The sequence below is a fragment of the Pimephales promelas genome, chromosome 19, assembly GCF_988280905.1.
Source record: "Pimephales promelas chromosome 19, fPimPro1.hap1.1, whole genome shotgun sequence".
NCBI lineage: Eukaryota > Metazoa > Chordata > Actinopteri > Cypriniformes > Leuciscidae > Pimephales > Pimephales promelas.
The window spans coordinates 30,368,864-30,382,074 of NC_142787.1; the positions used below are offsets into that span (position 1 = coordinate 30,368,864).

Below are 13,211 nucleotides of genomic sequence, written 5' to 3' on the forward strand. Positions count from 1 at the left end.
GGCAGGTGGGATTTGAGGGTCTGTAATCCTCCGCTGCATTATTAATCTGGCTCTACCCTTTTCAACTTTATGTCTGTAATAAGAGCAGACAAAGGGCGGTAATTTATGATGCCAGGGAAATTAAAATCATTGTTCAGCCTGCCAGACACCTTGCCAGCTTTTTTTTTTTCACCTTCATGAAACTTTTTCCATGGATGATGTATGGCGCTAACCTCCAGCGCAGGTCTGACTCCTCACACTACAGGAGGGCATGGATGGTCCACGCTAGATGCTTTATAGACTGAGCTCAGGGTCTGACGGACACCTCGGTTTGGAGCTCTGCCAACTCCAGACCGGCCCTGGTCAGGTGTGTCTGGCTTCAATCCCAAATTTGGAAGAACACTGGCATGTTTTTATTTATAAATCCATCCTGGGTTTATTACCATCATATCTTTGTACATATATCTGTAAAAAGTATCCTTCTAGCTATAGACGAATCCGACGAGCGTTCTGTGTAGGCTGCCATCTTGTGGCGACGCCATTACTGAGCTGTTACACAGGCATATAGACATATGCACCGGTATGTAAACAAACCTCGGTGATAACGCGAACTCACCCTCGATGACAGCTACAGCCAGGCAGAATGACTTGTTGGTTTGATCTGTGACTGCAGTGGCCTCCAGTCACAGATGAAGGTACAAACGATCTTACAGATTAACGTTATTTATGAAAATAGCTTGGCAAGCTAGCTAGGCTAACGTTTGCTAACGAGGAAACTATAAAAAGATCTGTCCATTTGGCAACAATAAATAAATAAATGAATGAAATCAAATAAACAAATTCATGTTTCTCATTTGTGTCCATTATTTATCTCATTTTCACATTGCAACAGGCAAGGGTAAGGTAACGTTACAGCTAGAAAGTATACATAATATCGACCAATTAGTGTTTTTAAACCATGGAAAGAGGTCAATATAACAGCGGGAGAACAATTATGTCACATAACGTTACATTTAGCTCAGGAAAGCCATTTAATGACCATAGCATGTTAATTGAATAGAAAAAATAGCAAGAGAGGAGATTTTGCTGATCACTATATATCACATATTTATTATATTTTTTTACTTATGTCATTAAATAATTGTTATTATACGCGAATGTCCGCGTCTTGTACTCGCCCAGGAAATCTGTGTTTATCGTACGGCACCAGAGGGGCAGTCGACCCGGGGTATTCACAGTGTTTTCTCTTCAAAATTGAAATTTTACTGCCACCATTGAAACAATTTATAACGGAAACTGTTTACCCACTCGACATTACACAAGGGGTAACGTTGTAACGTTAGTGACAGTCGTAAATCGCGGGCTGTTTATTCCAGTGGACGCAAGTTGCAACTAAAACAATAGGAGGCAATGGCGCAACGCTACCCAGCAACAGCTCAGTAATGGCGCCCGCTTACTTCCGGTAGTTTCGCCGGATTCGTCTATAGCCTCCGATCACAGGACATATTTGTACTGTCTGTTCCAGTGGTACGAACTGAATTTGGGAAAAAGGCATTTAAATTTGCTGCTCCCTCTGCCTGGAATTGTTTACAAAGTACGTTGAAACTGAGGAAACTGGTTTCGTTGGTCACTTTTAAATCAATTTTAATTGATTTAGAGAATGAAACATCGGGCTGTAGATGTTTTAGCTAGTTCTGTATTTGATTTTAGTTGCTTGTGTGTATATATATGTGTTTGTATTGTTGGATGTTATTTGTTACACTAAAATGTGCTGTGTCTGTCAATTTTGGCCAGGACGCTCTTGTAAAAGAGATTTTTAATCTCAATGTGCTTCTTTCCTGGTAAAATAAAGGTTTGAAAAAAAAAAAAAAAAGAAAGAATTCGCCTCAAACTTCGCAGTGCTCCAGTTATATTATTGGTGGGATATCGGTGGCAAAGAACTTGCAGTAAAATATCTATTAAAGGGATAGTTCACTTTGAAATACATTTTTGGTATGTTTTATCTTACCTCAAGGCCATCTAAGATGTAGGTGTCTTTGTTTCCGCAGTAGTTTCAATTTTGATAATTTTGAGAAAAACAACAGTATTTATATCGTTTTTACCTCTTGTAACCACAGCCACAAAGCGCCCGCGCCCTCAGATCACTTGGACGTGCCGGTAAAAACAATATAAATACTGTTGGTTTTCTCACACAAACCGCTCGTTTCGTGTCTTAGGCCATCAATGTGTACTTACATTTACGAGTCATTAAATCATGTTTAATTCGGACTTCTCTGTGCATGCTCTTTGAGGTGGTGACCATAGACCTCCATTATATGACTGACAGACAAAATATCAAAATTGAAACTACTGCGGAAACAAAGACACCTACATCTTGGATGCCCTTGAGGTGAGCTAAAACATACCAAAAATTAATTTCAAAGTGAACTATCCCTTAAGGTCATCTTGGTTGTTTTTCGTATGCTACGTTAAGTGCTGGGCCGCTCAAGGAGAACTGACGTTTGGGATGGCTGACCGCATCCAGGGACAGAAATCACATATCAAAACTAAACTGACCTCCGTCAAACAGCCTACTAAAAGGAGCGAATAAACAACATGAAAGATTTATCCGCTTGGTTAAGGAATAAATATTTATTCTTTCTTACCTTTAGCTTTTCTGAAAGGTAGATGTAGGCATGGAAGAACTGACACATTCAAGACGTTTCCTTTTCTGTAGTCAGCTACTTTTTGCACTTCTTATAATATTATTTATTATTTTGCAAAAGATGCAAACATTACACATTTCCCCCGAGTAGACACAAGCTTTTCTTTTTATTCAATTATGCTTTCGATTCATTTTGACTAGGTTTGATTACATTTCTATTAGAGCTGTCAAACGATTAATCGCATCCAAAATAAAAGTTTGTGTTTACATAATATATGTGGGTGAACTGTGTATAATTATATTATATATATAAATACACACATGCTTGTATATATTTATATTTTCATGTATATACTGTATATAAATGTATATATAATTCATATTATACATAAATATACATATTTTATATATAAATAATATTTGTTTCTTAAATATGCATGCATGTGTGTGTATTTATATATATATACAAAATAATTATGCACAGTTGCGTAAACACAAACTTTTATTTTGGATGCGATTAATCGCGATAATTGCCCTAATTTCTATTCAATTCTGATTTAACTGGGCATATTTCAGTTATAATGTTGAAATATGACAGAAATTCTCTCTCAACTTCTGTAAATTAAACAAAGACACTTCTAGCTATAGGTACATTATGAACATATTATAGGTTTCATAGAATTATAGTATATTTTATAAAAACATTTATTTATATATACCGCTATTATAACAATGTTATAATTATTATACATTGTCTTTTGTTCATAAATTGGAATGCACTATGTTTTTGAAAAAAATAAAAAAAATAAAACAGAAATATATTGTCTGCTGGTGCGGACGCTAATATAGTTATCATTATAGTTGAGTTGTCGTTCTTGGTGTGAATGGGCCTTTAATCAGAAAATCTAATTTTTTAACCCATTCCTAGTCTAGAGGATATGCCCATCTACTAGTTTACGAGCAATTTACGATTTTATGAGCGCCGCTGCACCGGCAAGGTACGCAATAGCCTTAACACTAGTAAGCTGTGTCATGTGTAAGTTTCGTGCGCTACATCCAGAGGAATCCAAGCCCCTTGGGTCATTCACCTGCAAGATGAAAGAAACTCAATATAATCGCCAAAGAGAGGGCCAAAAAATGAGAGGAATAAAGAGAGAGAGGAAAAAACCCAGATCTAACCTAGTTTATGACAACAATCCACCTTTGAAACTCATTAAAGGCCTTTCTGGTGGGGCCTGACGCACATTATCAGCACAGATTAATCAAGGGAGACGGGAGATGAACTCTCATTTTTTAAGAGGCAGCAACAGAGGGCTTTTTTGTCTTCAGATGAAAATCAATTAGTGGAGGTAAGGCCACGAGGAAAAAGCGGCATCACTCATCGCCGGCCCAAGTGGCAGAGTCTGTGATTTGTCTTCCGAGCTCGGCTGCTTAAGGGGGGCTGGTTTCGCTGTCTCCCTGAAAATTAATTTCATATCTATATTCCGAATACACCCCCCCCCCCCCCCTCCAATTCACTCATGTGCGCCATCTCTTGGCCTTGTTTTTGAGTACCCCGTACACAAATGGGCACTGATTCAGCCTTGGGATACTGGAGTGGTGTGAATCAACCGGAGGAGGAAGTTAATCTACTTATCTAATTGAATTTCTGAGTGTTATGAGTTGAAAGTTGTTGTTTTTCATCTAAATGTGTGTCGTCAAAGCGTGGTGGTGAACTACTCACTTGTTGGATCCCTTGTCCACAACCAGGCACTGCACCGAGTGCCGAAGACAATAAATCCCACCAAATACGGCACACATTCTGCAAGGAGAAGAAAAAAAAGGTAACACTTTACAGACGCTTGCGTTATACGACATCCAGTCTGAGTGGAACTGCTAAACACCCATAATTACAGATGATGGCATGACATTAAAAAGGGCTGATCACACCTTGTCCACACAGAAGGGACGACATCCAATGCATTTGACAAGGCAAAAATGTCACCAGGATCTTAAAACGTGTAAAAAAGCGTTCTTGAGATTTTGTGGTGATGATAAATAGCAGCTTAATTAAACTATAAACACAATGACAAAGTGATTCAAATATTCTTAAAAAGCCTGGAGACACAAAAAAGATGAACGGACAGACGGACAGAAGATGAGATAAACAATGCATTGGTGTCCTGCCATTTCTGCAGTTTTATGAAGGCAATAAGTCATTCGAAGCTGATATAGCTAGTGACGCTTCACATGATTACACCCTTGACCATTGAAAATTACTGGGTTATTTCATTAAAATAAATAAAGAAACAAATAAAGATGATTTATTTATTTTATATTTATTATTTTTAAGAATAAATGCAGAAGGAAAAGAAAACATCCCAGTTTTGAAGTACAACATTTGGTAAAAGTATTATTACAATTATATATATATTTGTATTTTGTTTTAATATTCAAAAAGAAAAAAATTACTCCAGTCTTCAGTGTCACATGATCCTTCAGAAATCACTCTAATATGCTTTAAATTAGAAAATACATTTTAAAAACAGTCGTGCTGCTTAGAAATGTTGTGGCAACCATGATGCATTTTGTTTTTTTAGTACGCTTTGATGAATAGAAAGTTCAAAATTTGGACTTTGGAAATGTAACATTGTTAATGTCTTTACTTTCGTTTTTATATAACGAAAGCAAAGACATTAACAATGTTTTATATATATATATATATATATATATATATATATATAAATATATATATTATGACAATTTAAAATAACTATTTTCTATTTGAATATATTTTTTTAAATGTAATTTATTCCTGTGATCAAATCTGAGTATTCAGGAATATTACTCCAGTCTTTAGTGTCACATGATCCTTCAGAAATCATTCTAATATGAGGATTTGATGCTCAAAAAACATTCATTAATATTCTCAATGTTGAAAACAGTTGTGCACATTTTTTTTCAGGATTCTTCGATGAATAGAAAGTTCAAAAGAACAGCATTTTTTTTTGTAAAAACATAATCTTTTGTAACGTAAATGTCTTTACTGTAACTTTTGATCAACTTAATTCATCCTAATAGATCCAAACCTTTTCCTGCTAGTGTAAATATATATATTTGGGCTGTGAAACAATTAATCGTGATTAATCACATCCAAAATAAAAGTTTGTGTTTACAAAATATATGTATGTGTATTGTGTATAATTATTTTATATATATATATATATATATATATATATATATACACACACACACACGCATGTATGAAATTAAGAAATATATATACTGTATATATATAATTTGTATTATATATAAATATTTTATATGTAGCCCTCAAACCGTATTCACTTTATAGCCCTTAATCCTGTAATTGTGGACAAATGTGGGCACAGAAGACTCAGGTGTGATCCTAATTTTTATTTATTATGAATGTTATATCACTGTCTTCGATAAAGTTTTGTCTATCCATTTGTGGTGTTTTTTTTATTTTGGGGGTATTTTTGAATTTATCTACTTCAAAAAGTACCATATTTTCTATGTAAATTATGCTTATTTTTATGTTTTAATTTTTTTTTTAACTACATTAAAATATCATTCCAATAAGTTCTTAGAGCTAAAACCTAAAGATGAAGTGACTTTGCCGTCTTATTTTGGCTTATTTTAGAATGCTCTAAATTACAGTTTTTCCCATTCATTTCTATGGGTGGCCATTTTTGACCCAAATACAAGATTAAGGAGTTTTTTTTTCACCCACTTAACATTGTAGAATTGAGTCAAAACAAATTGTGTGTGTTCAGGAGGCAAACTTAGGAAAAGTAGCCTAATCTTGTACCGCTCAGATCAAGGGAAGTATTTTTTTTTTTTTAAATAAATCAAAACTATTTTGCCTGCATTTAGAATACGGTTTTAGGGATAAATAATAATTTTTTCTTAAATATATACATGTATGTGTGTATTTATATATATAAAATAGTTATACACAGTGCACCCACATATATTATTTAAACACAATTTTTTATTTTGGATGCGATTAATCGTTTCACAGCCCTAATACACACACACACACAGTATATAAAACAGAACACAGTGTATAAATATACACTGAAACAAATCCATCCGCCGCCATGAAGTAACATGTAACATGAAGGGCATAGGTTGGATATTAGGCCACATAAATATGTCTGAAGACAAAGATGGAGAGATGGAAAAGAACACTTTGCTGTTCACTCAGAGCTAAAACAAGGGAGAAAAAAAAAAAAAACTTCTGGCCTTGTCTGCCCAGATTAATATAGAGACATGGCATCTTAATAAAGAAAAAAAAAAAAGAGAGAGGCTAAATCTGCCAGCAATCATCTGGGCCCATCTCCTGTCCTCTACAGAAGCCCATCGAGGCAGCAGGGAAGCCCTTTGATGTCATTAACCCTAACTGACAGACGTTTAAGCTGATATTACTCTAATTAACTGCCCGCTGTCGGCCCCGATGATGCAGTCGGGTGGAGTGCGTGGGCACTGCCATTCCCTCTCCAGGCCCCAGCACTCGCCCTGGCGACATCACTCGCCATCACGGCTAAATTAACAGTTGTGAAAATCCAGTACCCCCACAAGCCCCTGCTCTTTATAGCCTCTAAATGGCATTTCAGTTCCTATCAAGACGGGAATCAGGGGACGTGATTTTTTAATACGGTAGCAAAACAATGGAGGCCATTAATAGCCCGACGCCGTGACAGCGCGCTCACCGATGATTTATGAGTTTGTGTATAATTTGATTATGCTATTAATTCCACTGATTACAGCTGCAGCGAGTGTGGAGAAGGTCACATCCAAAATAAATCTTCGACAACTCCCTCTTTCTCGTCACCTGACACCCCCCACCCCACCGACATCACCACAAAACAACTGCCTCCAACTAGTTATTTCTGTAATTAAAAAGTAATGTAACAAGAAGCACAAACAAGCTTCAGGCTCTAATGGCAACATCACGGCAGAGCTTCAAATAAATTGAACGGAGGCCCGTAAGGACGGAAGCTTTTTTCATGCCGCGGGAAATGCAATGCTGCGATATCCCAGCGTTTGCAGAGATAACAGGTTGAGATAGCTATGGGCTGCAATCCATAACGAATTTCACTTTGCAAGCTATGATGTTCTACTTTGTGTTGTTTATATTGATCTAGAAAAGGTACATTAAAAAGGGACATTCCTAAAAGTGTCAATTTGAGCAAAAAGTTTGCATTTAGGGAAGATTTTTAAAGGCTTTCTTTTGCCCACTACTGCTGTGTTTATAATTCATATTAAAAAAATACAGTAATATTGTAAAATATCATTACAGCACACTCTTAGAAGAAAAGGTTCTATCAGCGCTACGCATTTGGAACCCCTAAAAGGTTCTATACACTCTTAAAAAAAAGGGTTCCGGTTCCGTACTTGGCCAATAGAACCTTTTACCAAAAAAATTGGTTCTATATAGAACCATTTTGGAGTTCCAAATATGAAGCGGGGGATGGAACCATTTCTGGTTCTAAATAGAACCATTTCTTCTAAGAGTGCATAACTGTTTTCTATTTATATATTTTTAATTGGAATGTATTGCAAAGATGAGTTTTCAGCGTCAGTGTCACATGATCCTTCAGAAATCACTCTAATATGATGATTAGAAACATTTGCCTAACACTTGGACACAGTGATCATGTTTTTTCAAGATTCTCCGATGAATATAAAGTTGATTTGAACAGAAACATTATTAATGTCTTTACTGTCACTTTTGAAGTATTAATTTCTTTAAAAACAACTTTTGATCGGTGGTGTAACCAAGTAACAAATGATGAATAAAATATTAAAGCTGCAAGCAACATTTAACGGTGTTCAAGCAGTTAAGGCTTTTAAGCACAAAAGCATCAAAAGACGTTAAGTTGTATGTAGCAAGCATTTAACCACTGAGATCATAGATGGAATAGACCATGTTTTATCTTGATTTACCATGATACACTACATTGCAGTGTGATTTTCATTATTTACCATAGTTTCGTGCTTGAACACCTTATAAGAATTTAGGATCACACTGGTGTAAAAACATTGAGGTTGGGTCAAACGGTCTAGGAGTTATGAGCAATTGAGTACTTTTGGTTGCTGTAGCGCCACCTATGGGCCAATCAGGCTCATACTCTGATAGGCTCTCCCCAATCTGAGGCCCTACCATTTCAAGTCTCTAAGGGCATTTTTAGGGGATTTTTTAAAAAAAATCCTTACAAATGCCGTACAATAGGTTTTCAGCACTTTGTGCTTGAACACCTAATAACTTAAGAAATAAAAACAAAGGTTGTACTTTTATTATTAATGAACTTAACCCAACTTGAATGCACACAGCAACTCAATCCTTCATGCACTCTTAAAGTGAAAGCTCTCTTGGGTTAATCAAAGGGTTAATACGCCTATCCATTTAAATTAGCACTAGACATCTAAATCTTTAAATAGGTAACAATTAGACATTCCATCTTGATCACCTTAAAAAAAAAAGTTAACGGCCTTTCGCCAATTTTTGTTTGTTTGATGAGAAGAAGAAAAAAAATGCACTCTTTAAACAAAAGAGCAAAACATTCTGCTCAATCTCCCAGCAGATAGTCAATAATGGGCCGGAATTGAAGCCATTAATCTAAAAGATCTTGAATGCATCCCTAGCGACCTGTTAGATCTCAGTCTATTAAACAAAGCTTGACTCGCTTGATTAAAGCAACACAACAACAACAAAAAACCCAATGCCACATTTGGACGTGCTTCCTCCTCCTCCTCAAAAGCCAAACCAAGTTTGGGGAAAACATCCGAGCGCCCATGGGAAGCCCCCGGGGAAAAAAAAAAGAGAGTGTTTTATTAGCGTTCCTTCCGTGTGTCGACAATAAATCCCCTCGCCTACCAGGAGATGCTAAACAAACAAAATTACCACAAGCGGCAAAGACCACTTACCTGTCAGGTTCATTGCCGGCAAATTCGCTTGTAATCTAGGGTGCTGGAAGCCGAGTGGGGGGCTAATGGTTGGCCAATAATTAAAAGAAAACAAAGCGCCATGCTGGCTGGCAGGCCTTTCTCTGCGAAAATTAAATCCTGTTTGGATCTGAATAAATTAAATGTTTATTGCTCCCCGAGAACACACGGTAAAGGGGGAGGAAAACCAATGACAGAGAGGAAACGCGGCGTGTGAGGGAATGCTGGGAAGACAATCATCGCCTCTAATTAATGCATTTCCCCGTCCTCTCAATCTGTTTCTGTTTGACTGTCGTCTGATTGGAGCGCCGTGATCGCAGGTGCAAATCATAACCTGTCACGGCCAAATGTGTTTACCGGGCTGAATGGATCACGCCGGCTCCGAAACACATCCCAGCCACGGAGACGGAGGAACCGGAGAAGACGGAGGATGGCAGTCAGAGTGCCAAAGGTTATTTAGAAATTAAAAAGTCTCCGCTGTCAAAACTTGAGGGATAATGCGGGGCGAGGACGCTAAAGCGTTTCATCACTATATTAGCGGAGCTGCTCGCTGATCTGTGAATAACTGAGAGAGTGAGCATTATTGAGTTTGCACCTCCATCTATCCATCTATCACCTGCAAGCAGGTCTCAGCGTGATGAATGAACCCGCCTTCCCTCGCTCTGACTTTTGTCTCTCAATCCCTCGCCTTTCGTCCCCTCCGAGGTCCACCTCTCTCCATTTCTCCAATTCATTTCTCCAGTGAACTCGCCTGTCTGCGGTGATATTCTACAACTGAATGGCACATGGTGCGGACTTTAAAGTTAGATCAAATGAAAATGCATGTCATAGGCCCGGTTTACACCTGATAACAAGATGCATTCTAGTCGATCGGATCACAAGTGGATGAGAGAGACACATTACTGTTTACACCTGGTGTTTTAAAGGTGGAATACCCACACTGTAAAAAAATATTGTTGGTTTAACTTAAAAAACCTGGTTGCCTTAAAATTTTAAGTTAATTGAACTGGAAAAAGTGAGCTAATACAATGAAGGAGATTAAATTAATCATCCGAAAGTTATCTGAACTAAATAAATTATTTAAGTTGATTTGAGAAAAGAAAAAAATGGTGTGATAACAAATCTTGAAAGTATTTTTTTTTTTACAGTGTGGGGCATTTATATTAATAAGGTTACTGTTTTCCAGCATTACTTTTATTGTTAGGTTTGGTAATTTGCCATTTTGTGACATCTGGATTAATTTTCTACTCAGATGAATGTAATTTTCTCACATTCATACTCAAAAACTATATCTTTCAGATGTTACTGTTATTGTGTACCAAATACTGAGGTCTCTGTGTTCATGAAAACATCCCAAAATCACAAGGCCAGTGTTATATATTTAGTTAAGATGATAACTTACAATATTCCAAATGTTTCAAACAATGTTTAAATCGCGAGAAAATTGAGATTTTAATCAAGGAAACGGGGCGTGTGAGCTGGGAGTCGCCAGTTAATCGCGTCATATCCGCGTTACCTCGGTTTCCGCGTGTAGTCCTGGACAAATGCGGAAGTTGTAGTTGTGCGTTAGCGTCTATCAAGCAACAAACGTCAGCTTGTTTCGCGCATTTGTTATGGAATGGAGCACAATTATTCTTTAGCGATTGCACCTGGTTCTGAGTCTCATAAACGCAAACGTCAACGAACGGGTCAACCAAACGACCCGAGAAGAATTTGGGACAAGAGAAATAAAACCAGCTCAACATCGCTGTGGCCTACCCTATCTCACGACCAATTCGTACGAGTGATTAAAAAGTGGCTAATTCGTACGACCTCACTCGTATGAATTCACACGATTTGTCTAAACCCACGTGATGGTTAAGTTTAGGGGCGGGGTCAGGGGTAGGTCGTTCGTTCGAATTCATACGAATTGGCCAATTCGTAAAATATGTACGATTTAGCAAAATCGTACTAATTTGTACGAGCGAGGTCGTATGAATTGTTACGAATTAGCCACCTCGTAAAATTCATACGAATTCCCGTGAGATCGGGTTGGTGCGGCATTTCCTAAATGGAGAGAACTTCGAAAACTCGAACTAGAAAGAGACGCCGATCTTGCATGTGTTTTACTTGACTTGTGTTCTGTATGCAAATGTCATGTCAGTAAACCATGCAAAACAATTAGTATTATTGTTAGAATGTCTTGTTGTCTATGCATATGATGTGAAAAATCGTAAGGTCATATTCACCACGAATACTTCTCGCAATGTGAACTGTTGGCTGTATCTTAGAAAACGACGTTTATCTGAAAAGTGTTTCCCCTAACATCTGTGAACTAATTTACTAACCTTACTTTTCTTGCGGTTATTTCAGTTTAATGAAAAACAAGCATGTCATTAAACGCAACAGTTATAAAAATCAAACTTTACCTCATCCATGACAACTAATTTTCGATTCCCGTCTGATTGATTTATCCACGTTGGAGTTGAAAACAACAGTTCCCATAATTCCGCGTTCCTCCACGGTGTCATCAAGCAAAACCGTTGTTGTTGTTTTGAATGTAGCGCCCTCTAGCGGCATAAAATGTTAGGTATTGTAGCTTTAATCCGTCTCTTTTGTCCACTTTCAACCACTTCTCTCCTGATGTCTTCGAGGGGAGGGTCTATGTGTGGGTTCATGTATGAGCTTTTTAATGGGATCTAATGGGTGAAATAAGCTCACACAATTTACATATGAATGTGAAAGGAGACATACGAGGGCTTCAGCTTTCGTTTCTGGTCGCAAGAGCACACTGAACGCTGTGAGTGTGTGTTAGAAATCATGATTGCTGAGAGAACATTGTGTTTAGTGTGTTTTTTGTTTTCAAACCATACTTGGGTCTCCATCTGACAAAGTTTAAAGGAGTCATGAACTGGCATTTTAAATTTTATTATATTGTTGTCCGAGGTCAACTTATGACGTTCGCTTGGTTTTTACATTCAAAAACATCAAAATGAATAAGTAATAATATTTTCTACCCTAGTTTTGAGCCCAGCTCAAAAACGGTCAGTTTTTATGGGCGTCTCGCACTGAAGACTTGGAAGTAAACGCCCACTGTTTTGCATATTATAATGAGTTTCAACTCACTCGTCGGTGCACGTGGGGGAAATTGTTTTGTAAACGTCAACTACTATTTTATTCACTGAGCAAATGTTGTCTTTTCTTATCTTTTAAGAAGCATTCGCCAACATCCATATTGTACATCACCTTTGACGATTGAAAAAAAAAAATAGTGCTTGATTTTAATAATGAAGTCATGGAGAGAAAAAAAAGAAAGTCAGCGGCGACAACTGTTTCTAGCGTTCTCTCCGCAGATGATGGACAGCTTGCAGGTGGGTTCATGCCTCAGTGCGCTAGCATGCTTATCTGAATGTCAGCAAGGGTGATTAGTGGAAAACTATGGAAATCAAAAATGCTAATTAATCTGCCTCACAGACGAAGAGGCACATTAAAACTCCTGGATATCTCAGAAGAGACACATCAAGCTTAAATTGTGAGGTGGAGGGTTAAGTTGCCTTTACTTGGAATTATGATCAAATCGCATCACAAAACATGATTACATAACTTCAGATGACACAAACAAATGGTGATTTATTTGACTAAACATGAAATACTGATA

General features: G+C 37.3%; 1 protein-coding gene across 2 annotated transcripts in view; it reads right to left on the reverse strand.

The window, feature by feature from the left end:
* Positions 1-13,211, reverse strand: part of chm (CHM Rab escort protein) — a 57,710-nt gene that overhangs the window by 23,972 nt on the left and 20,527 nt on the right. For both annotated transcript variants that reach the window (XR_016147611.1, XM_039676649.2), the window contains exon 9: positions 4,347-4,424. Coding sequence is in view for 1 of the 2 variants with exons in the window: in XM_039676649.2 (XP_039532583.2) it covers positions 4,347-4,424 (78 nt within the window). In the remaining variant the exon portion in view is untranslated. The remainder of the gene's footprint in view (positions 1-4,346; positions 4,425-13,211) is intronic.